This window comes from Debaryomyces hansenii (genome assembly GCF_000006445.2).
Source record: "Debaryomyces hansenii CBS767 chromosome C complete sequence".
NCBI lineage: Eukaryota > Fungi > Ascomycota > Pichiomycetes > Serinales > Debaryomycetaceae > Debaryomyces > Debaryomyces hansenii.
This window is the reverse complement of record NC_006045.2, coordinates 358874-386324: the sequence shown is the minus strand read 5'-3', so window position 1 is coordinate 386324 and position 27451 is coordinate 358874. Positions and strand designations below refer to the sequence as shown.

The window sequence follows — 27451 nt, the reverse complement described above, 5'->3', positions numbered from 1 at the left end:
ATTTATATATAGCTAATATACATAATCAGGTCTGCTGTTGTTGCTTTTGTTGTTGCTGTTGTTGTTGCGCTCTAGCTTGACGCTGCTTCATAAGCATCATTTGTTGTTGTTGCAATTTCATTATTTGTTGTTGGAACAATTGTTGCTGCATTGTATTATGCTGGGAAGTAAGTAAAATTGCTTTCAGCGGCGCTCTTACCAGGTACATTTCTCCGACAATGGATGAAATGTTCTGCGTTAAAGAATCCCCATTACTTGTGCCTTGGTCGACATTTACTAACGCACAACGACCTTGAAGTCCGCCCATAGATCCTGAAATGGCTTGGTTTGCTAATGTCAGATCACTTGAAGAATTACTGGCAGAACTATTACTTGTAGTATTGTTATTACCAGTATTGATTAATGCATTAGCATATGCTTCTCTCATATACAAGAATTTATGACGGTTTCTAGTAGGCAACATAACTTTTCTTTCTAATGGTATAGGATAATTTTTTGAAACTCCCTCTAAGACAAGATGTGTCTCTTCATCAGCATCCAATACCTTATTGTACATGCCATTGGATGCCATACCATCTTCATCGTTTTCGTTTCCTCCGTTAAACGCTGCATTTTCCCTTCTTTGAACTGCAAGTGCATTATTTGCTGCCAACTTGGCTTGATTTCGTTTCTGATATTGTTGTAACAAGACGTCATATGGAGCACTTCTGCCCAAGACTGCTCTCTTGGCCCCCATAGAATGGGTTTTACACGTCAAGGATCTTGCACAGTACCCACCAGATGGTAATGGAACACCACATTGTTTTTCAACATCAACTGGTCCCTTAGGTTTAGTCAGGTTCTTAGGTTTTGGTTGTTTCTTTTTCTTCCCAACTCCATTACCAGTACCAGCTGATGACGGAACGGAACTACCATTAGAATTAGCTGCTGCTGCTGCTGCATTGGCAGCTTCCTTCTCCTTCTGGGTCTGTGACTTTTTGTATTTTTTCTTGGGTTTTGCTAAACCATTGGTGGATACCGGCGTACCTGAAATCGGTGTGGTATTTCTTGACGAGTCAGCCGATGAAGGTTCAATATCTAATAATGGATTAGCGGCACCTCTCCCTCTTTTCCGCTTATTAGTGCTATTGTTATAGTTACTGGAACTTGAATCTTCTTCTTGCTGTTTCTTGTGCTTCATTTCCGAACACTTTGAAAAATGGCTCTCTAAACTTTTATCTCCAATCGGTCTGTTACAAGATTTGCAAACTTTGTACTTGATAACTTGTGACAAATAAGAATTATCCAGTGACGACTTATTAATTAAACTTGAAGCTGCTAGAGTATCACCAATATCTGGATTCAAATGCGTATCCAATTTCTTATCAAGATAAACTCCAAAGTCTTTCCACACAATAGGCTTTTTATTTGACTCGTTATTGTTAAGCGAATGTACACTAGCTAAAGATATGGCTTGTTTGGATCTACCAGTGGACATTCTCTTATTATGGAGAGACGACAATACTCTTCTATTATAAATACAATGTTGAAATTAATATATCCCCTTAACTCAACACGTTGATATTAATGAATATTCTCACTTAGGAGTATACTATTAGATTGATCTCTAGAATGAGTCTACCAAGTATATGTCCTGGTATGGTTATATGTTTTAAAAGATACCGTTGGTCAAAAGTTACACAAACTTGCTCATATAATTTTTAACTATAGATTACAAAACTAAAACATTAACATATATACTTAAGACTCCAATATCTGTAGTTTTCTCCCTCGTTTTGATATTGTTAGTAATGGATTTGTTTGGAAGTTTGCCCGTTGGTTTGTTAGATTTTTGTGGTGCTTCTTGAAATGCCTAAAATAGCTCAATAGAGGGTTTGATTTCATCTTCCAGCATCCGACTTCTATAATTTCAAAACAAGCAGGGCATGCAAGAGCTTCGGTTACACGAGGCTTGTGTAATGTCCGCCTTTTTATGATATTGCCGTTCGAATCTTCAGGACTTTCAGAATTCGGCGTAGTATCACTGTCATAAATATGAGAATTTTTGGTGATAAGATATCTGCCGTAACAAACACCTTCAGGAGTCAAATAGTTATTGGAAAAAATTCCATGTTCTAAAGTTAGATGGGACAAATAGCTAGAATTCTTGAATGGAAGAAACTTGACTTTCTCACAGTAAGCACACATTCCACATTTGCTTTCATTAACTAAGTCACCGTGGTCGTCTAGTTCAAATCTGTAATACTGAGGTTCATAAGGATTATTAAAATCATAAATCGAGCTCTTTTTGTAAACAATGTTTGTTATTGTCCCGTCTAACTCACTAACATCTCTAGGATATTTGACCCTTTGCCATAATGTTGACATGGGAGGCGGTTGGATTATCAGAGAATTCGTCTTTATAAGCTCGATTAATTTCACTTCTGTGGATTGTTTTGCGTTTGGATTAATTGCTTCGTTCGTCAAATTATTATTCATCACCGGTGCACCAATTAGTCTTCCTGCATACCCATTGTAGTCGATGGTGATAGAGAGACATTGTATGCTTGATTCTTTGATTGATAGTTTGATGCGATCGTTAGCAAAAGTCAATCTAAATTTATCAACGATAAATTTTGGTATCATATTTGTACTTTTTCTGTCTCTCTTGATCTTATAGTCTTCTGTTGAAAATAATCCTTGTTTCAATTTTGGTACCGGGGAGAACTCAACCTGCTTCTCGTTATATTCATTAGTTGCTAAGCTTTCTATAGAGTTCGTCTTTGAATTTGTCATCTTTATTTGATTCATATATTGTTTCTGATTGTAATGATAGTTTTTAGGTACCTTCACATCAGTGTCACAATTAAGCTTATTATTTTGGATACCCCAGACCGTCGAAGCGTCCTCAAAGTTACCATCATATATACCTTCGGGTTCGAACACTTCTTTAGCAAATTCATAAATAGTTTGATCATTTTCAAAACTATTCTCTCTTTCTTTAGACTCTTCCCGATACCCATCATAGTTAGACATGCCTTCAAGTAATGAGCGTGGATTAGAACCACTCGACAAAGATGGCTGCGAAATTTCCTTTTCTACGTACATTGAAGGTAATGTAGAATTATCCAAGGCAGGAATCATCTCGTTCAGGATAGCTGAGCCTATTGAATCATTGGAGTATCCCAACTCGGGATTACTTCCGCTCGTGTATATATTGTGGTAGCTATCAATCCCTGTAGAAATTAACTTGAGATCGTCTGATTTTGGAAATGTTCCAAATTGCAAATTTGCATTTTCAGCAATTTTGGATATAGAATCGAGCTTTCTTTGCTTCGACCCATTAATACTTAAGTGATTTGGATTTTGTATATTATTGTTCATCATCATTATTTGACTTTGAATATAATCAAAATGTTCCATATTTGTTAAGTTTCTGTAAATTTTGCAAAAGTAATGATAAAACCTAATTCAAGGTAGCTACTATTAACATTACAACAGAATAAAATGAAACCATTCTGAATATTCGTTTCTTTATATTGATAATTATTTAACCAAATCATCTTTCTTGGTATGCTGTATTGCAACAACATTTATAAAAAATGAGTCCATGTCATTCTCAAATGAGCTCACATAACCTTGGTTGAACGATACATTTCACAAGCATAACAATCTATAAATATACACCACTACTTCTATACTAGGACATATATCTTCTTATTCTGTCTTTTAAATCTTTTTCAAGTACTACTAGATGATAATCACTGAATGCTTTTATCTAATCGTGTATATAGATATTTCATCGCAGCCTTTTTTTTTTCTAATTTTTCACTCCATATATTTGATCCAATTGTAGTCTCCAGAATATTAATATCTTAATATTAAGGATATTAATATTAATAATAACGGAATGTCATTAGGAAATACTGTCCTTGCACTCTGTTGCATGCTATACCTCCTTTCTGGGGGAAGATGGTCTATAGTGATAGCTGCTGGTACTTTATCTTTGATGTATTCTAAGAACAAACAGTCTTCTCAAGTCATTTCGAAAAGCATTTCTGAAGACAAAGCAGTTGATAAAGAAAGTAGTAAGCCTTCTCCGATATATGCAGTTGACTTCACTTCGACTTCATTTACTCCTGAAAGTACTACAAATATTCCTGAAAATAAGTCCCGAAGCGTCAAGCCTATTTCGTCAATAAGATCTAGAGGTAGAAGATCACCCAAGATTATTAAAGCCAATAAGCCGATAACCAACAACAGCGAACCAGCTTTGACTAGATCTACAGTAAATTTACTTGACTCACAGATATATATCTTTTATACCACCTTGACGGGATCGTCTCAAAGAGTTGCCAAAGCTTTGTATGAGAAACTTGAAAATTTACCAAATTTGATTAATAAGCCCAAATTATTAAGTCTTGATGATGATGTTGACGATCTTGAAGAGTATTTCTTAAAGACACCTGAATCAGAGAAGAATAAGAGTATATATCTTTTAGTTTTACCTTCGTATGAAACAGATTCACCTATTGACTATTTCTTGGAGCACTTGAAAGAAACCTACCAAGATTTCAGAGTGGATAAATATCCTATGAGATCACTTTTGGGATTTGCCGTTTTAGGATTGGGGGATTCGGAATCATGGGCAGGTGATAAATTCTGTTACCAAGCAAAATTAGCCGACAGATGGATGGGTAAATTAGGTGGAAGAAGATTGTATCCTGTTGGGGAGGTTTGTATGAAATATGACGGTGAACCTAAGACGAACACTTGGATTCAAAATTTTGCATCTTTGTTAGCAGATGATGAACCATTTTATCTTGATGCTAATGATGAAATTGACGATAGTGATTATGAAAATGATGATGATGACGAAGACTCAAACACTTTAGTTGATGTGGAAGATATGGGTGATATTATTAAAAAACAAGGCACAAAGGGCTTATCCAGTCAAACAGAAGTAAAACAAATGGTCGCCAAGGATTCCCCAACTTACAAATCTTTGACGAAACAGGGTTATACTATTGTTGGATCACACTCAGGAGTAAAAATATGTAGATGGACTAAGAGTGCCTTGAGAGGAAGAGGTTCTTGCTACAAATTTGCATTTTATGGTATCAAATCACATTTGTGTATGGAAACTACACCATCTTTGGCTTGTTCGAATAAGTGTGTATTTTGCTGGCGTCATGGTACTAATCCGGTAGCAAAGCTGAACTGGCGTTGGGAATTAGACCCTCCAGAAAAAGTCATGGAAGGAGCATTACAAGGTCATTACCAAAAAATTAAACAAATGAGAGGTGTTCCAGGAATTCAAATGGATAGGTTTGATGAGGCTTTTAAAGTTAAACATTGTGCATTATCATTAGTCGGAGAACCTATTTTCTACCCTTATATTAATGAATTTGTTGGCATGTTACACGAACAACAAATTTCATCATTTTTAGTCTGCAATGCTCAACATCCAGACCAACTTGCAAAATTGAATAGAGTTACCCAATTATATGTTAGTATTGATGCACCTACAAAGACAGACTTAAAGAAGGTCGATCGTCCGTTGAACAGCGATTTCTGGGATAGGTTGATGTCATGCTTAGACATTTTGCGTACCACTCAATCTCATCAACGTACCGTCTTCAGATTGACTTTAGTTAAAGGTTTCAATATGAATGATATCTCGAGTTATGCTGATATGGTTATAAGGGCCCAGCCTTCTCAAATTGAAATTAAGGGTGCTACTTTCTGTGGATCTTCAAATAGTAATGGTAACCCATTAACTATGCAAAACATTCCATTCTACGAAGAATGCAAGCAATTTGTTATCAGTTTATCAGAAGACTTAAAATCAAGAGGATATGATTATGAAATAGCTGCAGAGCATGCACATTCATGCTGTATCTTAATGGCCCACAAAAGGTTCTACCGTAACGGAAAATGGCACACTCATATTGACTACCCTAGGTTTTTTGAATTATTAGAAAGCGGGGAGGAATTCAATGATGTTGATTACATCAAGGAGACCCCTGAATGGGCAGTATGGGGTTCTGAAGAAGCTGGGTTTAATCCAGTCGACACGAAGTTTGACAGAAAAGCGGAAAAGATGAAAAATAGGTTGGAAAGAGAAGAAAAAGCTAAGAGGGTGCTTGAACAACAAAAAGTTCATTAATTTTTATAATCTCTATATAGATGTATATATAGTTCATATCAATAAAGTATTCAAATACTAAATATTGCAATGGACTATGTAATATTATAATATAATGTATACAACAAAATCAAAAATCACTCAGTGTATTTAAAACGAGCGTAATATTTCGACTTCCAAATGCTGAATTGAACACATTCCGGTAATTTCATTTATCAATTGGATCATAAGATACTTAAATCGACATTCATGTCAAAGAAATTAGGCAATAATTCGAAGAAGATCGCGTTTGTCCATCCAGATCTTGGAATTGGGGGAGCTGAAAGATTAGTCGTTGATGCAGCAGTAGGTTTACAAGAACTTGAAAATGAAGTCACAATTTACACGTCTCATTGCGATAAGAAGCATTGCTTCGAAGAAGTTAGTTCCAACTTATTAGACGTAGAGGTCTATGGAGACTTCTTTCCAACTAATGTTTTGAAGAGGTTCCACATTCTATTTGCTATTATCAGACAATTTTATTTGGTGCTAGCATTAATATTTACTGGTAAAATAAAACAATACGACTATTTCATAGTTGATCAACTATCCTTTTGTATTCCATTATTATGCTGTTTCAGTAGACCTGAATGCAAAATTTTATTCTACTGTCATTTCCCAGATCAGCTATTAGCATTAAAAGGCGGATTTCTTAAGAGGTTCTACAGGATGCCTTTTGATCTCATTGAGGAATGGACTACGGGAATAAGCGATCAAATAGTGGTTAATTCCAAATTTACCAAAGGTATTTTCCACAAAACATTTAAGGGGTTAAAAAATATTGAGCCGGGAGTTATTTATCCATGTGTTGACCTTAATTCAGCGACTGATACTGAAGAGGACAAGTTGATGGATGAAGAGGTGAATGAATTCTTTAAGGGCGGTAAGTTTTTCCTTTCAGTTAATCGATTTGAACGAAAGAAGAATATTGGTTTAGCTATTCAATCATTTGCTAAGTTTAAGGCACAATTACCCAAAAATGTTTCGGAAGATAATAGAATAAAACCACGATTGGTGGTCGCAGGCGGATTTGATCCAAGGGTACTTGAAAATGTGGAATACTTGCAAGAGTTGAATGGATTATCTGAACTGTTGAACTTGAAATGTTTCACTATTCGTGGCAAATTGCTTATAATACCACCTGCTACTGACATATTATTCTTACCATCAATTAAGTCATCATTGAAGAAATCTTTAATTAAAAATGCTGAATTATTATTATATACGCCTTCTTTTGAACATTTTGGAATTGTTCCTGTTGAAAGTATGCTATTCAAAACTCCCGTGTTATCGGCTAATAATGGTGGTCCATTAGAGTCGATTGTTCATTTTACTTCTGATAATATAGCAACAGCAACTGGCTACTCTCAAGAACCTAATGATGAATTGTGGTCAAAAACAATGCACACATTTTACACTGAATTGGACGAAGCAACAAAGTTGAAATTGGGGGAAAATGGGTTGACCAGAGTTCATGAATTATTTCTGAGACACCAGATGAGTGAAGCGTTTATGCAAAATTTGATTCAAAGTAATTCAAAGGATGAAGAGAAGGGAATTTTATATGGTATCTTAAAAATGTGGAGAATTGAATTGTTATTTGTTCTTATTAGTTATTATTTGGTGAGATTATATAAATAGAATAAAAATGATATAGATCGCTATTTAAACATCTCTTTAATCGATCTCCAAAGATGTAATTTCTCAGGTACTCTTTGCCTTGCACCAGTGCCATTTGCAGAATTGCTGCTACCACCACCCCCACCATTATCAAACAATCCAAACATACTTTCACTTTTATTGTTCTTTAGATTTGACAGTCTCTCTTTTGCAGTCTTCTCATTTTCGTACCATGCCAAAGCTTGAGTACGTAAAGTTGAAACTGTTCTATCATACAGGTTACGTAACTCTACTTCAGGCCTCAATTTAAATTTGTGGATACTAGAAGAAGGAGATTGCAAATTGTAATCCCTTATCAAGTTATTTAATGATTTAGTTTTCTCGACAATGTAGGGTAATTGACGAGAATGAAACTCGTTATCATAGTGGTTTGGTGGATTTCCACTGATTTTTTCTATTTTATCCAATACTGAATCTCGAGATACGGACGTGGGTTTTAAATTATAAAATAAAGCTTTAAACCATTCACCATCCATATTTTTTCGGAAATCAATGGTTTGACGATCTATGCTTTGTTGGCTGTCTATCCAAGGATGTAAAATCTCTTGCTTTTGTAATATATGGTTCATGAAATAATTCGAGTCAGTACAGTTTCTCAAATGTTCTCTATCCAAAGGCTTGCCTCTTACGCTAGACATGTCGCTAGTATCATGAAATTGTCCCGTATCGTGATTGATGCTAGCATTTATCTTCGCATCCGCCAATGTATTCGCCATTCCAATTAATGTATGGGGTGAAGATGAATTAAGAAACACAGAAGGACCTAATAATTTCTCCTTATAGAGCTCTCTAAATTTATCTTCCTCTTTTTTAGTATTGCCAATTTTATAGTCCAAACTAGATTCTTTGGCATTTTCAATCCTTTCTTTAAAACTCATCGGTGGAGTGATAATAGTTTTCTTGTACTTGATTGGAGGGGGCTTCAGATCAAGTAGCATCCGTAGATTAACATCGTGAACTGATTCCGTTCCATCCCAAGGCTTGTTGGTCACCGTATCAGCGATATCTTTTGCATGCCTATTACGATTGAGTAGTGATTCATTTTTCAAATGCGATAATTCCTTCTGGTATGTGGCCTTGAATTGTTTATCAGGATCTGAAGAATACTTGTTATATAGTTTTGTCAATTGGGGATCCTTGCTGATAAATGATGGCGATATCTCCGAGAGTTTACTCTCCAATATTTGGGTGAACCGTTGGACTAGAGCAGAATTATCGTCATCCTTATGCTCTGGTGCATTCTTTTCTTCCTTTTTTTGGGTTTTAGGAGCCTTTGAATACCTTCTAAGCCAAACACGTCTAGTACAACCCTCTATCTGTTTTCTTATAATCATTGCCCTTATCATACGAACACTTCCTAAGGCTAAATAAACCACTAATTAGGTCCAATTTAATGAAGCTGCAATCACGTGACCAATAATTATGGCCTTGATGCCGTCAACTGTAGTAATTCCTGGGACACAGACCGAACCAGCCTGATGGTCTGGATGTAAAGTCTACTGATGAATATAGAAACATATACGAACGACCGCTGTTCTTGATTTCGCCAGATAGCATCTAGGTGATAACTTTACTCCCCACTTGGGTTATCTCCATTGCTACGGATCATTCCAAGTGACCCCAAATCAACCCCAATCATGCCGATTCATTACTCTACATGAGAATATTGCACATGTTCGTATATATTCTATACTAAAAAACCCTCTATAAACTTGTACCTTCAGGTAACTTCAGAAATGAACAGTCCGGCCGACATCTCCAGACTTATTGTGGTAACGATTTACGTACCAGTGCTAACAACAGAATGTTGTATGATAATTGGACGATTATTCCATTAAAATCATCGTCTCAACAAAAATTATAAACGACTTATACGAGGGCACTAAAGTGCGTAGAACACCAATACTCCGCACCCTAATACAATTGTCATCAAGAATAATAATTTACATACAAAACCCATCACATATTCTCTCTTCCCCCCAGCAGTCATAATAATCTGCTTCTCTAAGTCCACGTCATCCATGAGCTTGATTTTACCCTTGTAGGCATCTCGGTTGGTATTTGTGGCTGTGCGAGAGTCGTTGTCGATTAATTTGTTCAAATGATCGTCGTTCGTGGACTCGGTAGAACATACCGAAGATATCGATGCAGAATGATTTCTCTTATTATCCGTAGCTATAGGAATTGTATGACTTGTGGATCTTGCTCTTGTCATGGATGGCTTGAATGGAGCATTTGTAGTGTCCACCGTGGGTGCAAACAGCACCGATGGTGTTCTTTGTGGTCCAGTATTTTGTTTGCTATCTTTCATTGTAAGACAATTATTGTATATCAAGATTAATAAATACAAATTTTCTTTAAACTTGTTAATATCTTGAACGATCAACAAAGATTCTTAAAATCGAACTATTACCTAAAACGGGGATATTCGTGGTTTATATATTGACATCTAAAATATAGAAGTCACTTCCCCAGGCATTCTTGGTTACGTAGTCATGGTGTGCTCGCTTCCAACCTTATACACATGTATGCTTACTGGTACAAGGCTGTTACATGGAATGTACCGAGAAGAACAATAGAAGATTAGCTAAGGAGGTGGCTGTACCATTCACAGTTTTATAGGAACCCGAAGAAATGTGTCTACAAATGGACGCAAGCTATCTCTTTAGATCTCGTTGATCTCGTCAACAATCATATTTGTTTACGTTTCTGCATCTAGACCAATAACAACGTGTAGCTTGTAGGTAAAGAAGGAAGGTGCGCTGTATCGTGTAACTAACCACCCGGGACTACTAGTTGGAGTTATAACAACAAACCATGCATACAACATCGCAGGGTCGTGGACGAGGTTAGAGTGGTCTATAATAGTTCTAGTCCACGATGATGAGTGTTGATAGCAATTTGGAACTGGTAGTGTTGTTCTAGATATAAAGGGAACACCAGCAAATATTTGGTCACCGGCGATGCTTATGCGGGTTCTGTCGCAGCAAGGTATTTAGTGGGCCTACGGCCACAATAGTCGACCATTAGCGATGTGTTCTTGTGAATGCGCGCCTAAAGAATTTTTTCTAGGGGCAGACTGGGGGCCGCCTGGGGGCGGTCTCCCCCTAGCATTTAGTCTTACTAGGCCCACTAATTGCACCCTGTAAGCTGCGAGTGATTCCTTTCACAATGCGTCCGTATGCGCCATGTTGTAGACACATGATAGAACCACTGGCTCGAAAGATGGTAACCATAGCAGCAGGCCTCTGGTGGACCCAGAACTCAGAGTATTTTATTGAGGTTGCATTCTCAGGAGGATATTTGGTCAGTTAATCCGGCTTTCGTGGAGTGCAAGGGTCACAAGTCGTCTGGGACCCACTACCGATGAAATTTTCGTTGGTGCGAATTGGACGAGTTTGTGTAACTTTGCCCGTTCTGATTCGTTTTTGATAATAAACTGAAGCCAACAAGCTTAATTACGTACTGGCTTACACCATATAAATTTATATACTATTTTGCTTCAATGTGGTTATTCGATTGGTGTATGTATTATTACCATAGTATAAGGGGTGTTTGTAATAGATTATATTAACACGAGCATAGTTCAAGATGTTTTAGCATCATTAGGGTTATGGAACAAACATGCCAAATTGTTGTTCTTAGGTTTAGATAATGCCGGTAAGACTACGTTATTACACATGTTGAAAAATGACAGATTGGCTACATTACAGCCTACTTTGCATCCTACATCAGAGGAATTAGCTATTGGATCAGTTAGATTTACTACGTTCGACTTGGGTGGGCATCAACAGGCCCGTCGTTTATGGAAGGATTACTTCCCAGAAGTCAACGGGATTGTTTTCTTGGTTGATGCGGCTGATCCAGAAAGATTTGCAGAATCGAAGGCTGAATTGGAATCGTTATTCAAGATTGAGGAGTTGGCCAGCGTTCCATTCTTGATTTTAGGTAACAAGATTGATGCCTCTTCTGCTGTCGGTGAAATGGAATTGAAGTCTGCCTTAGGATTATACAACACTACAGGTAAGGACACTGGTAAATTACCTGAAGGCCAAAGACCTATCGAGGTTTTCATGGTTTCGGTCGTTATGAGAATGGGTTACGGAGACGGTTTCAAATGGTTATCTCAATACATTTGAGCGTGTACCTGGACGTTGTTTTATCATATAGCCTAATAAATGTAAGTAAGTATTGTTCTGTAGACATGTGGCCATCGATCTTGGCTCTTATTTGAACTGGTCTTCTGTTATGAAGCAAACGATATAGATCAAGCAAATACCTTGCAATATGCTGAATGCTTGCTACTTGTTTGATAAGTTTCCTCTTTAAATGATTGAATTGGTACAGATATACCTTCTTCACATAGAAGAGCATTGACTTTTCTCTCAACTTTTGCGGAAGCATCTGTACTATGCCAAAGCAATTGCAAGTACTTCTCCATTCATTTCCACTCTTTTTAAGCTAGCATCCTTTACTGGAAACTGCATTACAATATCTGGTTCTCTTGTTGCATCCCCAAACCTTTACACTAGAAGCACAGGTGATGAGAGTGATTATATTACCTCTATTCGTCCATGAATACTCATATTACTAACTGTAGCAAGTATTTCTTTATGCTATCATGATGATCATTATTATATTACATTTAGCATCACCGCTGTCCTTATCTTGTACTAGTTTGCTGTTTGTCTCTGATACTGTATTATGTAACATGCCAGCTGCAATATTTCTCTTTGAGTAAGTCCTCGCCAATAGATAATTGGCTCAACCTACAGGCACTATGAATACAAATCGGGGCATACTCCTACCGTTAAATAGTTTCATTCAACAAATCTACAGTATACTCAAATTCATCTATCTCTTCATAAAGGGGATAATGAAGAGCATATGCCACATTGACAGCCTGATGCCATCTAATTAATGAATATCATGGTTCGAGGGAACCGTACCTTCTAATCTGAACCAAATTTGCACCCTTTTTGATAGTGACACAAAATCATTACCAAAAATATCACACGTGATTAATCCCATCGAGATTTTTTTCTTACCTTATAAATCGATGGAGCTTCCCTTTTGCCTACCGCTATAGCTCTCTATATCTTAGATTTATTATAGCAAATAATAGTAATATGAGTGATATTGGAGGTAATAAAGGTGCGTTACACCCGGAACCAAAGAAATGGAAGATTCCAAAGGGTCCAAAGCCAATTCTGCATAAAAATAAGAACACTATTGGTTTGGGTAGGACAATTGCAAACCAAAAGAGGGCAGAGAATAAGATCTCTTTCTTGCCAGATGGTGAAATGAGATTCACAACTGATAAGAGGGAAGCTGATTGGGTGAAGTTGAGATCTGTGACACAAGAAAATGCTTTAGATGAATTTTTAAATACTGCTGAGTTAGCTGACACAGATTTCACAGCAGAAAAGAATCAGCAAGTCAAAATCATTAAAATAGGAAATACTTCTATTGTTAATCAAAATGGGTTATTGACCCAGGAAGAAACATTGGAATTACGTAGAAAGCATAAAATCTTTGAGAATAAGTTGACAGTTCCAAGAAGACCACAGTGGAATAAGAATCAACTGAAGTTAGAAATTGAAAGACAAGAAAACTTAGCTTTCTTGCAATGGAGACGTGAATTGGCATCACTTACTGAAAATAATGATTTATTATTAACACCATTTGAAAGAAATATTGAAGTTTGGAGACAATTGTGGAGAGTTGTCGAAAGATGTGATTTGATTGTTCAGATTGTGGATGCCAGAAATCCATTGTTATTCAGATCTATTGATCTTGAAAAATACGTTCAGGAATTAAGTAAACCTGATGATAATGCAACCAAAAAGAACTTATTGTTGGTCAACAAAGCGGATTTATTAACAAGAGAACAAAGAATTCAATGGTCTGATTATTTTATTTCACAGAATATTAATTACGTATTTTTCTCTGCTTCTAAAGCTAATGAGTTATTAGAAGAAGAACAAGAGAATTTAGAAGAATCACAAAGAGATCCTAATTATACCCCTGAAAGAAAGGTGGAAGATGAACCAGAAGAAGTTGATTCTAAGATAAGGATCTTGACGATTAATGAATTAGAGAACCTTTTCTTGACATCATCTCCATCATTCGAAAAATCAGAAGAATTCCCAGATCGTAAACTTCAAATCGGTTTAGTTGGTTATCCAAACGTCGGTAAGTCATCTACTATCAATGCATTAGTTGGTTCTAAAAAAGTGTCAGTTTCGGCTACTCCAGGTAAGACTAAACATTTCCAAACTATACATTTATCCCCAGAGGTATTGTTGTGTGATTGTCCAGGTTTAGTTTTCCCAAACTTTGCTTACACTAACGGAGAATTGGTTTGTAATGGTGTTTTGCCAATTGATCAGTTAAGGGAACATATCCCACCGGTTTCTATCGTCTGTCACAGAGTCCCTAAGTTCTACCTTGAAGCATTTTATGGTATTCATATCCCAATTCAAAAGGTTGAAGATGGTGGTAATGGTGTATATGCAAGTGCAAGAGAGTTATTAAATGCGTATGCCAGAGCCAGAGGTTTTATGACCCAAGGTTTTGGTAGTGCGGATGAATCTAGAGCAAGTAGATATATCTTGAAAGATTATGTTAGTGGGAAATTATTGTTTGTAAGTCCACCACCAAGAAAGGTAAACGATGATGAGTGGGATTTACCAAGCAACGAAGAAGCTAGAGAGTTAAACAAGGAATTATATTCTTTACGTACATTACCAGAATCAAGACAACACCAAATATTAAGTGCATTGTCTTCCAAGAATGTCAATCCTGAAGATTTTGACTTATCAAAAGGATTAGCTGGCTTAAATTTTTCGATGCATATAGGTGACAAGTCATCATCAGATATAATCGATTCAGAGAATACCAAAAAGAACTCCGGAGCAAGGACCATTTTCTATGGTGGTAAGCAAGCTTCTTTGGAAAGCGCTGGTGATGATTTAGATCGTGAATTCTTCAAGATGAACAATGTTCAAGGAAAGCTTAGCAAGCCTTTCCACGCCGCTAGCGATAATGGCAATGGTAAGAACAAGAAACACGGGAAAAAGAATAAAAAGGCTGACAAGAAGACAAGAGTGGTAGGATACTAATATATATTATTCAATTAATGCACAGTTTTCATGATATCTACATTTGTAATCGTATAGTCGGTTTCATAAGGCTTCATCAACCTCTACATTAATAATTAAATCAATTAAATATTCTATTATTTACATAAAACATAACTAATTTTGTTTGTGAACTCTAAACAAACTAAATCGCTTAGTAAATTCTGAAAGATGGACCCATAGTAGACTTGATAACTAAGGAACCAACATTTTGCCAGTTCTTCTTTAATAAAGAAACTAAGAAGTTAGCTGACATCATAATTTGGTTAACTAAGATATCTTGTTCCATTTCGACGTTACCAATAGCGACGGCTAAACATAAAACCTTCTTCAATTGGAACTTGATGGTGGACTTGACATCAGTGACCTTAGAGTACAAATCATCGTTGTGGGAAACTGGAGTTGGGAACTTACCAGCCTTAGATAATTGAGGACCTAACAATCTTGGAACTTGCTTAATCAAGACTTCGGAAGCAATGAAGGAGTTGTACTTCTTAGTCAACTTCTTAATTAACTTCTTGTTCTTGTTCAATTTCTTCAAGTCATCGACGGACATAGCATCAACACCACAAGACTTAGCTCTGTCGACATCAAAAGCATCACCAAAAATACAGATGGTCATGTTTGGTCTTGGAACTTGAGGTAATTTCAAAGTACCAGAGAAACGCTTATCTCTTTGAGGATCGTAGTTCTTTAAACCAACTTGTAATTCAACGGTTTCTAAGAAGTTTCTCTTCTTAGTTTCGTTGGAGAATTCCAACAATTTTTGAACGTGTTCACGAACAGAAGCAGATGAAATCTTAGACATTATCAACTAAATTATTCGTCTCCCAAAAGGTATTGGTAAATATAACTGATTCGACGAGGATAAAGTTTTAAAAATCGCAAGACTATGGAAGAGGATGTACGAACAAAATATACCATCGTACTGGGTACTAATTGTGAAAAAATTTGATTACACAAAAGCTCGGGCCATCTCGGCTTTGGATAGTGACTGCTGTATTCTATAGCACGTGGTTGAGTTGACATTGTAGGGCCAGACATATAATCAGATGTCGCGTTATAGTTACGACATTCTAGTTGAAATGTCGCAATATGGATTTGGTGTATTTGCTAAATAAAATCATTGATTACACGTTTATGTTAGCCATGAGTAGTGGTAGGATGATGTTGGTACCAAAATTGCTGCTTTTGGGTACCTACTCACCAGGGATATTGAATAGGAAGCTTTTTGTGGGAGTGCGGCGGATTAGTGGGAGTGGAATCAAGCCACTTGCCAGGAACGTTAAGTTGGAACACGAACAATGGAAGGCGAAGGTAGTCGGTCCCAATTCGAAAACCAAGCCGTCGAGACAGGAGCGCATTGATCGGGTGAATATACGCAATCGGAGCAAGCTTCAGGATGCTGATAACGAGTTTGGGATTTTCAATGCAGGTGTAACGAAAGTGCTAGATTTGGGGTTTGTACCGGGAAACTGGAGTGAATTTGCCCGTTATAGACTATGTCAGGTACATGGGATTGACGAGGATAAATTTCACGAGAAGTGCCATATACTAGGGTTTGATATCCTATTTGGTACCCCGCCACTAGGTGTTTCCTCCATGCAAGGAAATATCTTCTCTAAGTCGGCCCATGATCTTATATCGATGCATTTTAAAGATATTGCGTTGAGGAACGCAGTTGAGGCGAAGAATATGAATGACGAGGGAATGGATGAGTTTCAACAATCGTATTATTTCAAAGAGCAAAGTGAATCATTCATTGAACAACAGGTAAGTGACTTATCGGAAGAGTTTGATAAATTGACTGTCACAAAGAACGATAAGGAAAAGGAAGTCGATTACAAACCTGATTTGATTCTTTCCGATTTGTCTGCCCCATTCATGCAAGAAAAAGGTTTTTTTAATAACACGAATTCGAAGCCTTATTTGCGAACGGCGGCCAATCCAATACTAAGCAGGACCATAACGGATGAAGCGAAGGCTGCGATAGACTCAGCTGATGCGGCATTAATTTTAGCCTGTGATGTGTTAAAGAAAGGTGGGACCCTAGTACTAAGACTTGCAAAGGTTGATCCCGATGACGCGGAAATTGCTCTTTTGCATAGTAGGCTTGACAAGGTTTTTAGTCATGTCTACATATGGAATAGAAGTAGCTTATTTGACGAACAAAATTATGTACCACAAGATAAGTTCTATGTCTGTTTAGATAAAATTGATGATGTGTGTGATAAAAAGCAGGTATTTATGATTTAAGGAATATATTGTAGATTAAATAGATACGTATAACAAGTATATTACATTAGCTTCAATACAAGTTATCTAATAACTAGTAATCATATAGAAATAATATCTAATGTCTTACAGCAAGATTTATGTTGAATCAAATATTTATAAAAAACTATGGAACAAAAATTTTAGAGCGGGTGATTGGAATTAAGCATCCTCTTCAACTTCTTCGTCGTTAGTTTCGACGTCATCAGCAGTAGCTTCTTCTTCAACTTCCTTTTCCGAAGTATCAACAATAGCGTCAACTTCTTCGTTCTTATCACCAGTATCTTCGAGATCAATTAGGCTGTCAACCGGCTCAGGCGCAGGTGCAGGTGCAGTGGTCTCAGTAACGCTCAACCCTTCAAAATTGTCAATTAGCCTTTCACTTACTTTCGTCTTATTCTTAAATTCTAACTTTTGCTTCCATAATTTAATCGATTCGTTGACCTTCTCTTTATCGGCAGAATAATTTACTCCAAAGAATGTAGCCTCTGTTAATCTTTCACTCTTTATTAATAATTCTAAGCACTTTTCTTTGTTTCCAGTTATCCACCATGTTTGCAAAGCTATATTATATTTACCCATTGTTTCACATTCTTCCGCCAATTTGACTAATTCTTTTTGATTATTAGAAGAAGATAATAATAATAACAAGGAAGCATGGTCCTTAGCTAGCCAAAAACAGTCCTGGGCTAACTTTATTTGCCATTTAGATAATGCTGAATCACCCAATTTCTTCCATTTGGATGCATTGGCCAAGCTTGTAGATGGATTTTCCTTCTGGTACGTTGATAATAACTCATAAGCTTGCAGTAAATTATTGGTGGAAAGCGATATTTGGAATTTAGAATCAAAATCTTGTGATAAGGAATATGACAATGCTAAGTACCCTAATTTTTCAAAGAATCTTGACAATTGATTTAATTCAGTTTTGCTGAAGCCAGATAAAATATTTGAATATTCGTCCGACAAGTTTTCTTTGCTAATACTAGACAAGTCTGGTACATTCTCACCCGATTCTTCATCTAAAACATTTTCTGTTGCGAATTGTTCTAAGTCACCACGCATTACCAAAGTTTGAAGTTCTAAGACATCAGAATTTACAAACCAAGAAACAACATTGAATGACTTATCAATCAAATATAATTTTCCTTCTTGATTAGCTCTATATCCAACAATATAATACTTATGATCAAAGTGACCTAAGTTAATCACTTCACCACCAACAAAATAATTCAATCTGTTACTTGTAGCTGTAGTATATACAAAAACATCACCAATAAACTTACCCGATAAGATAGACTCAGATGTTGGTAATGTGTATAACACATTAAAGGCTGATTCTACACCTTCTTCTGGATCAAGTTCATCGTTACTTAAAGCCTCTTCAAATAGAGCATGATCATAACTTAAGAAATATGTTTCATCACCAGTTTTGGAACCAATTGCGGCCTTGTTCTCGCCAACATTTGACGAAGTGACAATCGCAAAAAGTTCACCGTTATCAGACCAGACAACTTCCTGAATATCATCATCTAAGTCAACCCTTCTAACTAATTTACCATGTTCCCAATCGTAGAATGATATACAGCCTTCCAGCTTGATACCTAATAAAGCACCGGCAAAAATTTTATCAGCTTGATAGATCAAATCAATTTGTAAATGTTCATCAAAATTCTTAAAAATTTTAACAGATAATTGTGATTCTCTGATAGCAAATGTACAGGCATTTGACAAGTCATGAGAGTTCCAGGAAAAGTCTAATGCTTTACCGTATGTTTTGGATCTCCACGCTAAAGCAGTATAGATGATATATTCACCATCACCACACACAGTAGCATATCTCCCATTTGGTGAATGAGTTAAGGATTGAGGATAAATTTCAATAGACCCTAATTCTCTTTGTTGTAACGGCAATGATTCACCATCCTTCAAGCCTTCTGTTGAATTTGGTTTAATAATTGATTGGTATATTTCTGAGTTCTTTGCATATATCAATTTGTTATTAGAGTCCATAGAAAATAATGGTTCTTCATTACCCAACTTTATAATGACATAACCTGAGTCACAACCTACAGCTATAACATTAGACTTTGATAAGATACCAATACACCATACTCTTTCTAAGCCATAGTTAATCGATTTCTCTAACTTGAAAGTATTTGAATTCCAAAACTTAACAGTACCATCTTCCGAACCAGAAACAATCAATGGTAATTCAGGGTGGAAAATAGCAAACGAAACGTTTGATAAATGTCCCTCTAAAGTAGCAACACAAGATTTGGTTTGATAGTCCCAAATCTTAATCGTTTTGTCATCAGATGTAGTTATTAAGTATGGCTTATCGGCTTGAGGATAGTAATCGACATAATTTACACCCTTTGATTCATGAGCCATTAAGGTGAAATTTGGCTGAGGCGAACCTAACGACCAAATTTTAACGGTTCTATCCAAACATGCCGACGCAAAGGTATTAGGATCCTTAGGATTGAAGTTAACACTCATGACATAATGTTGGTGGCCTTCGAAAATTTGTTCTAATTTCCATGAATTCTCCCAATTCCATAATTTGATAGTTAAATCATCCGAAGATGTCAAAACGTATGGCTTAGATGGATGCACAGAGATGCTTCTGATGTAGTCTGGATGTGCTTCGAATTGTGTCACTTTTTCACCAGTGTTGTAATTGTACACCCTTATTTGGAAATCATCAGATCCAACAATAATCCAATTCTTACGTGCCACGAACTTACCAGTACGGACAGGAAGCTCGGTCACTTGAATAGATTTAACCAATGAATGTGTTGCATATGACCAAATTTCAATTTTACCATTATATAAGGTAGTTAAAATCCATGGCTCTGAAGGATGGAAATCTATTCCTTTGACTCTATCGGAACGAGTAGAAAATTGTTTTACAACGTCCAATTTCATTCTCACGGCCTGGATTGGACTAGTATTTCACAAATTTATATTTAATATAGAGCAATTCCAACTCTAGAGAATTAGATTTATTAGATTAATGTTTGTTTAGGTAGCCGTTGTTGTATAAAGTGAACACGCTGACGAGATCAAAAGTTATATTTTGGTTATCGCACTACTTTCATTATTTGTATAATAATGATAAACTATTTAACCTATACCTATAGAGCTTTTGATGAAGTTAATACACTTTTTCAATACCACTTCTTCTTTCCTCTCGATATGACTTTTCTAAATCACCTAACTGATTAGAGTATTGCATCCACTTTAAGGTAAAAACACCGTTAGAAAATTTCTCTAAAACCGATTTTACGCCATTCTCTCTCATTGATTGCAACCTAGTTTCTGAAATCAAGTCCGGGTTTGTTATGAATAACTCGTCAAGTAACCTCGCAAGTGTTGGGTATGTGCTGGTAGAGTCCTTGTTATCGCGGCTGGAAAATTGTAGGAATTCCAGTGCGGTATCTGATTGCAAGCTCAAATCGAAGTCGGGATCAGACTTGTCTTTGAAGAAAAATCCTGTATTGTTGTACCACGAAACAGATGTTGGTTCATTGTCCCAGTTAGTTACTATATCTAATAATGGTCCCGCAGAGGCGTGACATAATGGAATAACGCCACGACTCATATATTCGACTACTCCGATACCAAAATGTTCATTCCACATCGCATTGAGTCCAAATTTCACCTTTGAAAGCCATACCATTATATCTTCGTAAGAACAGTCTACCACAAATTCGACATATCCATTTAGTTCCAAATCGTCAACTTCTTGTTTCAAGTCATGGAGCGTTTTAGTATCATCTGGAGTACGGCAGGAGCCAAGGAAAACCAATGTGGGTATGTTCTTTAATGGAGTGCCTATGCTAGTTGCATTGACTAAAAACTTTGAGTACTGACGCAATATTAACGAATGACGCTTTTCAGGCCTGAATTGGGCGATAAATAGTAATTTATTTTCTCTGGATCCCAATGTTTCTACGTTCTTCGTTAGCGTTTCAGTTCCACACGGAGGATATAAAATGTCCATCTCGTAGCCTGCTTCATCCTTATTTATTGTCCAGATGTTGGAAATGTGGTTGAATGTCCAAGAGCCATTTGCCAACGTGATATTGACCAAAGACCCCAAATATTTATAGAAGTAAAATACGCCAGACCAGTAAATCAATTTCCCAATAGAAAATACATCGGTCTTGATCTCACTCAATTTGGGCACCCGTATTTGCGATAAGCCCTGGAATTTCAACTTATTGAACATTTCTGGCTGGATGATAGGGTAATGCACGTAGCTCATGATTGGAATCTTCAACACCAAGCTCACCAACAAATAGCTTCCAGGTAACCCAATGGTATCAATCCACACGTCAGGAGATAATTCGAACATCGCCTCCCATGACAACACCATGGACCCAAATAGCTGCCCGATCAACGTGAACCGTTTCCAGTAATCCCCATCGATCAACCGGGCGTATTTCCGCAAATAAACAAACACAATACGGTCTTCGTCCAAACGAGAAATCTGGAACTTGGCCTCCACTTTATCCAAGATCAGCGTGGGGTCGCTTTCGTAATTAGTGGTATATATGGCCACAATATTCCGGTCGCTAGTCGCCAATGTAGCCTGCACCGCCTGCCATAACACCCTCTCGCCCCCACCGCCGTTGTTGGCATACGGATGGAAAAACCCATAGATAATCTTCCGCTGAGGGTCCCGGACATCGCGCTTCTTCATCTCGGCTAGAAACTCTCCCTCGTCGTTTTGCAGGTCCACCAGCGCCACCTTGATCTTGTTATTCACAAAATTAGTGTAAAATGACGGCTGCTTGCTTGCAAGCACAAGCCGCCGCCTGTAACTCGACCTCTTATTCCCAACCTTCAAATATCTCACCATTGGCTGTTCTATTTCCTTCTTTATTTTATCCTGCCAATTCTGCGATGGAACCAACAACAACCGTGGTAATACCGTCGAGACCACCTGCAATATTCCGTATGCAACACATGCTATAACTCCAATGACCACCAAATATCCCATCTCGTCTACTCAGTATCCTTATATATATATTTGTAGCGAATCTGGTCTGTTTTACACCTAGTACACCACTAGAAAGCCATCAAGAGATAAGCAAAGAAGGTGTAGACAGAGCGGCCTGAAAATAATTCCCCACCCCTCCCAGCCAAACATCCTTACATCATATTTGCATCCATACCCCAATCGCCCTGACTTGGGACCATGGCCAACTGCCAGCCGCAGAGATTGCTCAATCGGTCGATTTACTTAGACTTCCCAAAACGGATAAATGGTCATTATATACAGTCCCGTACCATCCCTTCTCTACGCGTATGGAAGAGAAGAAGACGTGAAAGGGTATTATGTATAGAAAAAGGGTTCATTCTAGTGCAAATAGTTAGAATAAGCAGAGATATTGAAAGACGATTGAGGGAAGAGATATGCATATGCTTAGGGAAAATAATAACACGGGAAATACATTTGCAGCTTCGTCACCCAACGATTCGTCTTCACCGGCAGATGTCGACAATTCGATGAATTCAAATGCTGGTACAGGGGTGAAGCCTAAAACTCCGCTAAAGAAGGAAGAATTGGAAAAAATTGCTAAGCAGTTGAAAAAGAAGCTTTCGAAGGCGACAATAGCGGCGAAACAGTCATTGTCACCAGCCAATGTTCGGGTGGGAGCGATGCCCAAATCGAGTCCATTGAAAAATTATAATAAGAATTTTGAGTCGTCACCACACGGAGGAATATTATCATCGTCACCGACACACTTGTACTCGCCGAACGGAAAATCTCCTACGCAGATGAAGAGTCTGGCAGCGGTGTATTTGTCGTCGTCGCCGTTAAAGAGAAGGGCCAGTGAGACGAGCGAGCTTGCAGATTCGCCCACGAAGAAGAAGGGACCCAGAGATAGTGATGATAAGGATGAACGTCAACCACAGATGATTTTGCAGGCGGTGGATGAGACGCCGCTGACTCCACCGAGGAATATGACCACGTTGAAGCCATCACCGTCGTTGACGACGTCCAAACAGCAAATGACGCCGATTTTGCAGAAAAGACGCTCGAGTGTGGGCACTCCAAACGTGCTTTTGCGCACACCTACCCAGACGAGGCCTAGCACCAATGGAGAAGGCCAAGACGAAGAAGGTGCCGATCTCTTGATGTATTTGGCATCGTCACCATCGCCAGCAAAACCATATCTTTCCAATACACCACGTTCCAAGGCCGATTTCCATCTGGCTAGCCACCACCACGATATTCATCCACCTGCATCGGCACCAAGCTCAAGCGTATCACATAAGGCCCCATCGTCATTCATTGTTCCACCACCACCACTCACCCCAAAACGTCATATTACCGCGTCTGCAAAGACCCCTCAGAGCAGGTTGACCCCATCCGTAAACCTTTTCAACAATCTATCTGTTAATAATGGGGGCTTGCCGTCCTCTGGGTTAACGTTGACTCCTGCAGGATTCAACATGAATGATTACGTCAATTTCTTCACTCCATCACCAGGAAGTGCAAACATGAACTCAAACAGCAATAACTTGAGCAAAGCATTTTTGAAAACCCCCGATTTCAATACAATCGTCACCTCCAATAAACAAAGAGTAGACGGTAAGATGATCAATTTCGACAAGGTGGGTCTATTTGGAGGAAATAATAATGATACTACAAAAGAGTGATTGTTTCCACTACTCATAGATTTATTTTCAAATTCTGTTTTGGACACAATAACCTACTTTGGAATTTCCTATGCTATTACAACTCTTTAGAGTTTAAACTGTACTAAATTGAGTTCGTATAATGTTTTATTTTTCTATGTATATTACTCCATTCATTTCTATCTAATACATAATTTAGTACTAGTCTAATATGACCCTATGATGTAGATTCTGAGATGTCGATAAAGAACTGTATTATTGGGACGAGGACTGTGAGTGCGGCCAAAAAACAGAGGAAATAATTCTTAATCTACCACCCACGATAAGTCATACTAGCTGATACATCAATCAAGCATATTATGAGTGAATTTTCTTATCAATAATTGCGATAGTCCATATTTTATTTACTGGTAACGACATGATACAAGCTCATTTCGTATTTAAGCATACGAGCCTTATTAATATGCTCGACTGGTTCATATACCTCAGATCATTCTCCATTCACCATTACTAGTAGTAATAAGTATCATTTTCCATAGTGACACAAAACTGGTGATAAAAGCCCAAGTCGAGTACAATAACCATATACACATATTGGTTATCATACATTAATTCAAAGTTAGACCAGCTGGAATATCTTTAGCTTCGTTGTCAATGGCAGATATAAAATTGGTATTCATTAATTTACAAGAACTGAGATTATCTTGCTTGAATTGATTCAAGTCTCCAGTTTACAATGACCCTTGCCAGCGAAACAAATATGATACGAGTAGCATATCACATTTCTGATGCTGCAGAATAAAAATAAATATAAATATCCTTCAAATTCAATTGAACAATAAACGCCAGGTCTATTCATTTTTCATGAATGAATTTTTAATCATGAATTCTTCAATCAGTATTGGTTCTCTCTTATTGCAACACCCCTTATATCAAGCAACAGAAAAATGCATTGATAGAGAAATTACTGATACTTATAAGTATCTAGATTTCTACTCTACATGGAATCTGTCCATATTAGATTATGAAACAATCATCCGGGAGCTATTCAAAGTAGATGAAAATGAACTAAAAGCATTCATTCTAGAAGGTGATCATGGGATGAAATACAATAAGTTGGTTTGTTCTCAAGAAATCTTGATGGAAAATAATTCTGCAAAGAAATTTTTACGCTTCATTCTAGCGCTTCCCATGCTTGAATATGAAATCCAAAAAACCCGTCAGTCTACTAGCAGTGGTTCCCCATCATGCAATATGTTTGACAAAAGTCTTTCTAAATTCAAATATAATGGTGATTGTTTTTCCAAAATTGGTGACGACGAGATATTGAATACAATTCAAACTATAATAACATCATCCACGGTCGAAAAGTTAGTTAAGGGCCTTCAGCGCTTTGCGTTTCACGATTATAAGTTGCTTAGTCAAAGAAACGACAGAGAACTTACCTACAAACTGGAATTTAAAGAGTATTTAGTGGAACCAATATGCATGTTATTGGTTAAAACATTTGCATTAGATGCAGAAGTCAAATATGTTATTGGTTCTCCAGGTAATGTAAAATATCATGTTTGGTCTGATATATTGATTGTAAGGGGCTTTGATGTCTTTTGTGCAATAGAGGTTAAGAATTTCCCTATACTATCGAATTACGACAGCGAAAGTACTGGAATAACAGCAGATATTTTGAGCCAGAATAAAATTCCTGACTTTATGAGGCAACTAATTGTTCAGATGGTATATTATAAGACAAATATGGGAGTTCTCACAGATGCATATGATGCTATTTTAGTGGAAATAGATCTTGATTATTTTGATAAGTATAGGCAAAATTTTGTGCCTTCTAAAGGAGCCAAGGTTATACCACTCAGGTACAGAGTGTTAAATTGTCTATCTTCTGCACCTACGTTACGAGAAGGGCTAATGCACTTTTTCTTCAAGGCTATTGTTGATGACGATGCTTTAAAACTTAAGCAGGAAAGAATGCTAGTTTTTAAAAAATATTTGCGTAATACGCCTAAAGAATATGAAGAGGAACTCCTGTCCGTGGGGTATAGTAGTGACCCAACTGAAAGCTCATTCGGCAGTCGCCCAAGCACAAGAGAAACAAATATGTCTGAACCTTTGGCTTCTGTCGTAGAAGAAGAAATAGGAGAAGAACAACAAGTAGATCTTGATGAGACCGAGGATGTATACATGCAAAAAGGGGATGTTTATAGTTCACAGATAGTGAAGTTTGATTCTTATTACGTGAAAAAGTATTTGCTTTGTCCAATGGACGATAAGCAGAAATTGGTCGCAAAAATATATGATCCTATAATGGCGAACAGAGTCCATGATAAATACATATCCAGCCGTGAAGAAGTGATGGAACAATGCCTCGAAAACTATAATTCTGAGAGGAGTTTTTGCGAGGTATTAGCCAACGATCCAGAATTCAATAGTTGTTACGTGCCCCATAGAAGAGGATACCTCAAAGTCACCGTTGACAAATATTATCTAGCCCAGGGAAGATTTAATTTGTTCAAATTTATCGATACCGTTCCTATGCCACGAGATACAAAAACGTACATGAAGGCTAAGAAGCAATTGGAAATCATACATCGTAATGGAATCGTTCATGGAGACATACGAGATGCTAATATCCTATACACTAAGGACGGCAAAATATTCATCATTGATTTTGCAAATTCCGTTTTACAAAATGAGTCCACAGATTACATGAAGAAGAAAACAGATTTGTCAGAATTGGAATTTATTTTTAGGAATAACAAGGGTGGTTTTGAGTGAGTATGCCTATAGATCGTAATGACGAATAGGCGAGATCATTGGCATGGTCTTGAAAAGGATATATGTCCTTCGTCCTTGAAGATTCGACATTATTATCATCATCCTCTTGTCTCACTTGCAAAGATTTTTTCCAATATCAATATCGCTAACTTATTAGTTTTTGATCGATGTATACAAAGGTATAGCCGCAATCTAAAGATTTATTTAACTCTTATCCAGATATGGTAGCATGCTGGAAAGTATACTATCAGAGTTTTGCTTTACTTGAATTCAAAAATTTACCCCGTTTTGATCTTTAAAAAAATGACAGAGATTACAGTTGTAAGATGAATAAATTCATCAGGCAAGTAGTTGCAGAAATGTTAACAACAGTGAAAGCTAACAAGGTGGGGTAAATGACAAAGTAGAGTCTGGTAACATAAATTTGTATATGAAAAATGGCGATGCTTATTATACAACTTATAAAAGGGCTTAACATAATAGTAGCTATTGAGTTAATATGATAATATACAAGTAATGTAAGTTACTATACGTATTAAGAATGTATTCTCTGGTTACTTTTTGATAGTGACACAAACCCATCATACCACCCAAAACTGGTACGCTAATCGTAAACACATATTGGTTATCATGAATTCATTCTAGCCCGGCCGGAATTTCTTTAGCTATGCTGTCGATGGCAAAGATGAAAATCGGCACTTTATTTATTTACGAGTACTAAGATTATGTTGTTTGAAGTGTTTCA

At 37.1% G+C, this 27451-nt stretch overlaps 14 protein-coding genes across 14 annotated transcripts; 7 read left to right on the top strand and 7 right to left on the bottom strand. All coding sequences in view use genetic code 12, as the record gives it.

Moving 5' to 3' along the window:
- Positions 1–25: 25 nt before the first annotated feature.
- DEHA2C04224g (DEHA2C04224p) lies at positions 26–1477 on the bottom strand (the record flags this gene model as incomplete). The annotated part of the gene is made up of 1 exon (XM_457868.1): positions 26–1477. The coding sequence occupies one exon, from the start codon at positions 1475–1477 to the stop codon at positions 26–28; it is 1452 nt and encodes a 483-aa protein (XP_457868.2).
- Positions 1478–1740: 263 nt separating this feature from the next.
- On the bottom strand, positions 1741–3402 carry DEHA2C04202g (DEHA2C04202p; the record flags this gene model as incomplete). The annotated part of the gene is made up of 1 exon (XM_457867.1): positions 1741–3402. One exon carries the CDS (start codon positions 3400–3402, stop codon positions 1741–1743), a length of 1662 nt encoding a protein of 553 aa, XP_457867.2.
- A 487-nt stretch (positions 3403–3889) lies between these two features.
- DEHA2C04180g (DEHA2C04180p) lies at positions 3890–6148 on the top strand (the record flags this gene model as incomplete). The annotated part of the gene is made up of 1 exon (XM_457866.1): positions 3890–6148. The coding sequence occupies one exon, from the start codon at positions 3890–3892 to the stop codon at positions 6146–6148; it is 2259 nt and encodes a 752-aa protein (XP_457866.2).
- Positions 6149–6376: 228 nt separating this feature from the next.
- DEHA2C04158g (DEHA2C04158p) lies at positions 6377–7807 on the top strand (the record flags this gene model as incomplete). The annotated part of the gene is made up of 1 exon (XM_457865.1): positions 6377–7807. One exon carries the CDS (start codon positions 6377–6379, stop codon positions 7805–7807), a length of 1431 nt encoding a protein of 476 aa, XP_457865.2.
- Positions 7808–7827: 20 nt separating this feature from the next.
- Positions 7828–9192, bottom strand: DEHA2C04136g (DEHA2C04136p; the record flags this gene model as incomplete). The annotated part of the gene is made up of 1 exon (XM_457864.1): positions 7828–9192. The coding sequence occupies one exon, from the start codon at positions 9190–9192 to the stop codon at positions 7828–7830; it is 1365 nt and encodes a 454-aa protein (XP_457864.2).
- A 536-nt stretch (positions 9193–9728) lies between these two features.
- On the bottom strand, positions 9729–10157 carry DEHA2C04114g (DEHA2C04114p; the record flags this gene model as incomplete). Its single annotated transcript, XM_457863.1, has 1 exon — positions 9729–10157. The coding sequence occupies one exon, from the start codon at positions 10155–10157 to the stop codon at positions 9729–9731; it is 429 nt and encodes a 142-aa protein (XP_457863.2).
- Positions 10158–11351: 1194 nt separating this feature from the next.
- On the top strand, positions 11352–11985 carry DEHA2C04092g (DEHA2C04092p; the record flags this gene model as incomplete). Its single annotated transcript, XM_457862.1, has 2 exons — positions 11352–11370; positions 11432–11985. 2 exons carry the CDS (start codon positions 11352–11354, stop codon positions 11983–11985), a joined length of 573 nt encoding a protein of 190 aa, XP_457862.1.
- Positions 11986–12975: 990 nt separating this feature from the next.
- On the top strand, positions 12976–14970 carry DEHA2C04070g (DEHA2C04070p; the record flags this gene model as incomplete). Its single annotated transcript, XM_457861.1, has 1 exon — positions 12976–14970. The coding sequence occupies one exon, from the start codon at positions 12976–12978 to the stop codon at positions 14968–14970; it is 1995 nt and encodes a 664-aa protein (XP_457861.2).
- A 172-nt stretch (positions 14971–15142) lies between these two features.
- Positions 15143–15796, bottom strand: DEHA2C04048g (60S ribosomal protein L1; the record flags this gene model as incomplete). The annotated part of the gene is made up of 1 exon (XM_457860.1): positions 15143–15796. One exon carries the CDS (start codon positions 15794–15796, stop codon positions 15143–15145), a length of 654 nt encoding a protein of 217 aa, XP_457860.1.
- Positions 15797–16083: 287 nt separating this feature from the next.
- Positions 16084–17244, top strand: DEHA2C04026g (DEHA2C04026p; the record flags this gene model as incomplete). The annotated part of the gene is made up of 1 exon (XM_457859.1): positions 16084–17244. One exon carries the CDS (start codon positions 16084–16086, stop codon positions 17242–17244), a length of 1161 nt encoding a protein of 386 aa, XP_457859.2.
- A 180-nt stretch (positions 17245–17424) lies between these two features.
- Positions 17425–20193, bottom strand: DEHA2C04004g (DEHA2C04004p; the record flags this gene model as incomplete). The annotated part of the gene is made up of 1 exon (XM_457858.1): positions 17425–20193. One exon carries the CDS (start codon positions 20191–20193, stop codon positions 17425–17427), a length of 2769 nt encoding a protein of 922 aa, XP_457858.2.
- A 229-nt stretch (positions 20194–20422) lies between these two features.
- Positions 20423–22273, bottom strand: DEHA2C03982g (DEHA2C03982p; the record flags this gene model as incomplete). Its single annotated transcript, XM_457857.1, has 1 exon — positions 20423–22273. One exon carries the CDS (start codon positions 22271–22273, stop codon positions 20423–20425), a length of 1851 nt encoding a protein of 616 aa, XP_457857.2.
- Positions 22274–22689: 416 nt separating this feature from the next.
- Positions 22690–23940, top strand: DEHA2C03960g (DEHA2C03960p; the record flags this gene model as incomplete). The annotated part of the gene is made up of 1 exon (XM_457856.1): positions 22690–23940. The coding sequence occupies one exon, from the start codon at positions 22690–22692 to the stop codon at positions 23938–23940; it is 1251 nt and encodes a 416-aa protein (XP_457856.2).
- An 861-nt stretch (positions 23941–24801) lies between these two features.
- On the top strand, positions 24802–26706 carry DEHA2C03938g (DEHA2C03938p; the record flags this gene model as incomplete). Its single annotated transcript, XM_457855.2, has 1 exon — positions 24802–26706. The coding sequence occupies one exon, from the start codon at positions 24802–24804 to the stop codon at positions 26704–26706; it is 1905 nt and encodes a 634-aa protein (XP_457855.2).
- Between the last annotated feature and the right edge of the window lie 745 nt (positions 26707–27451).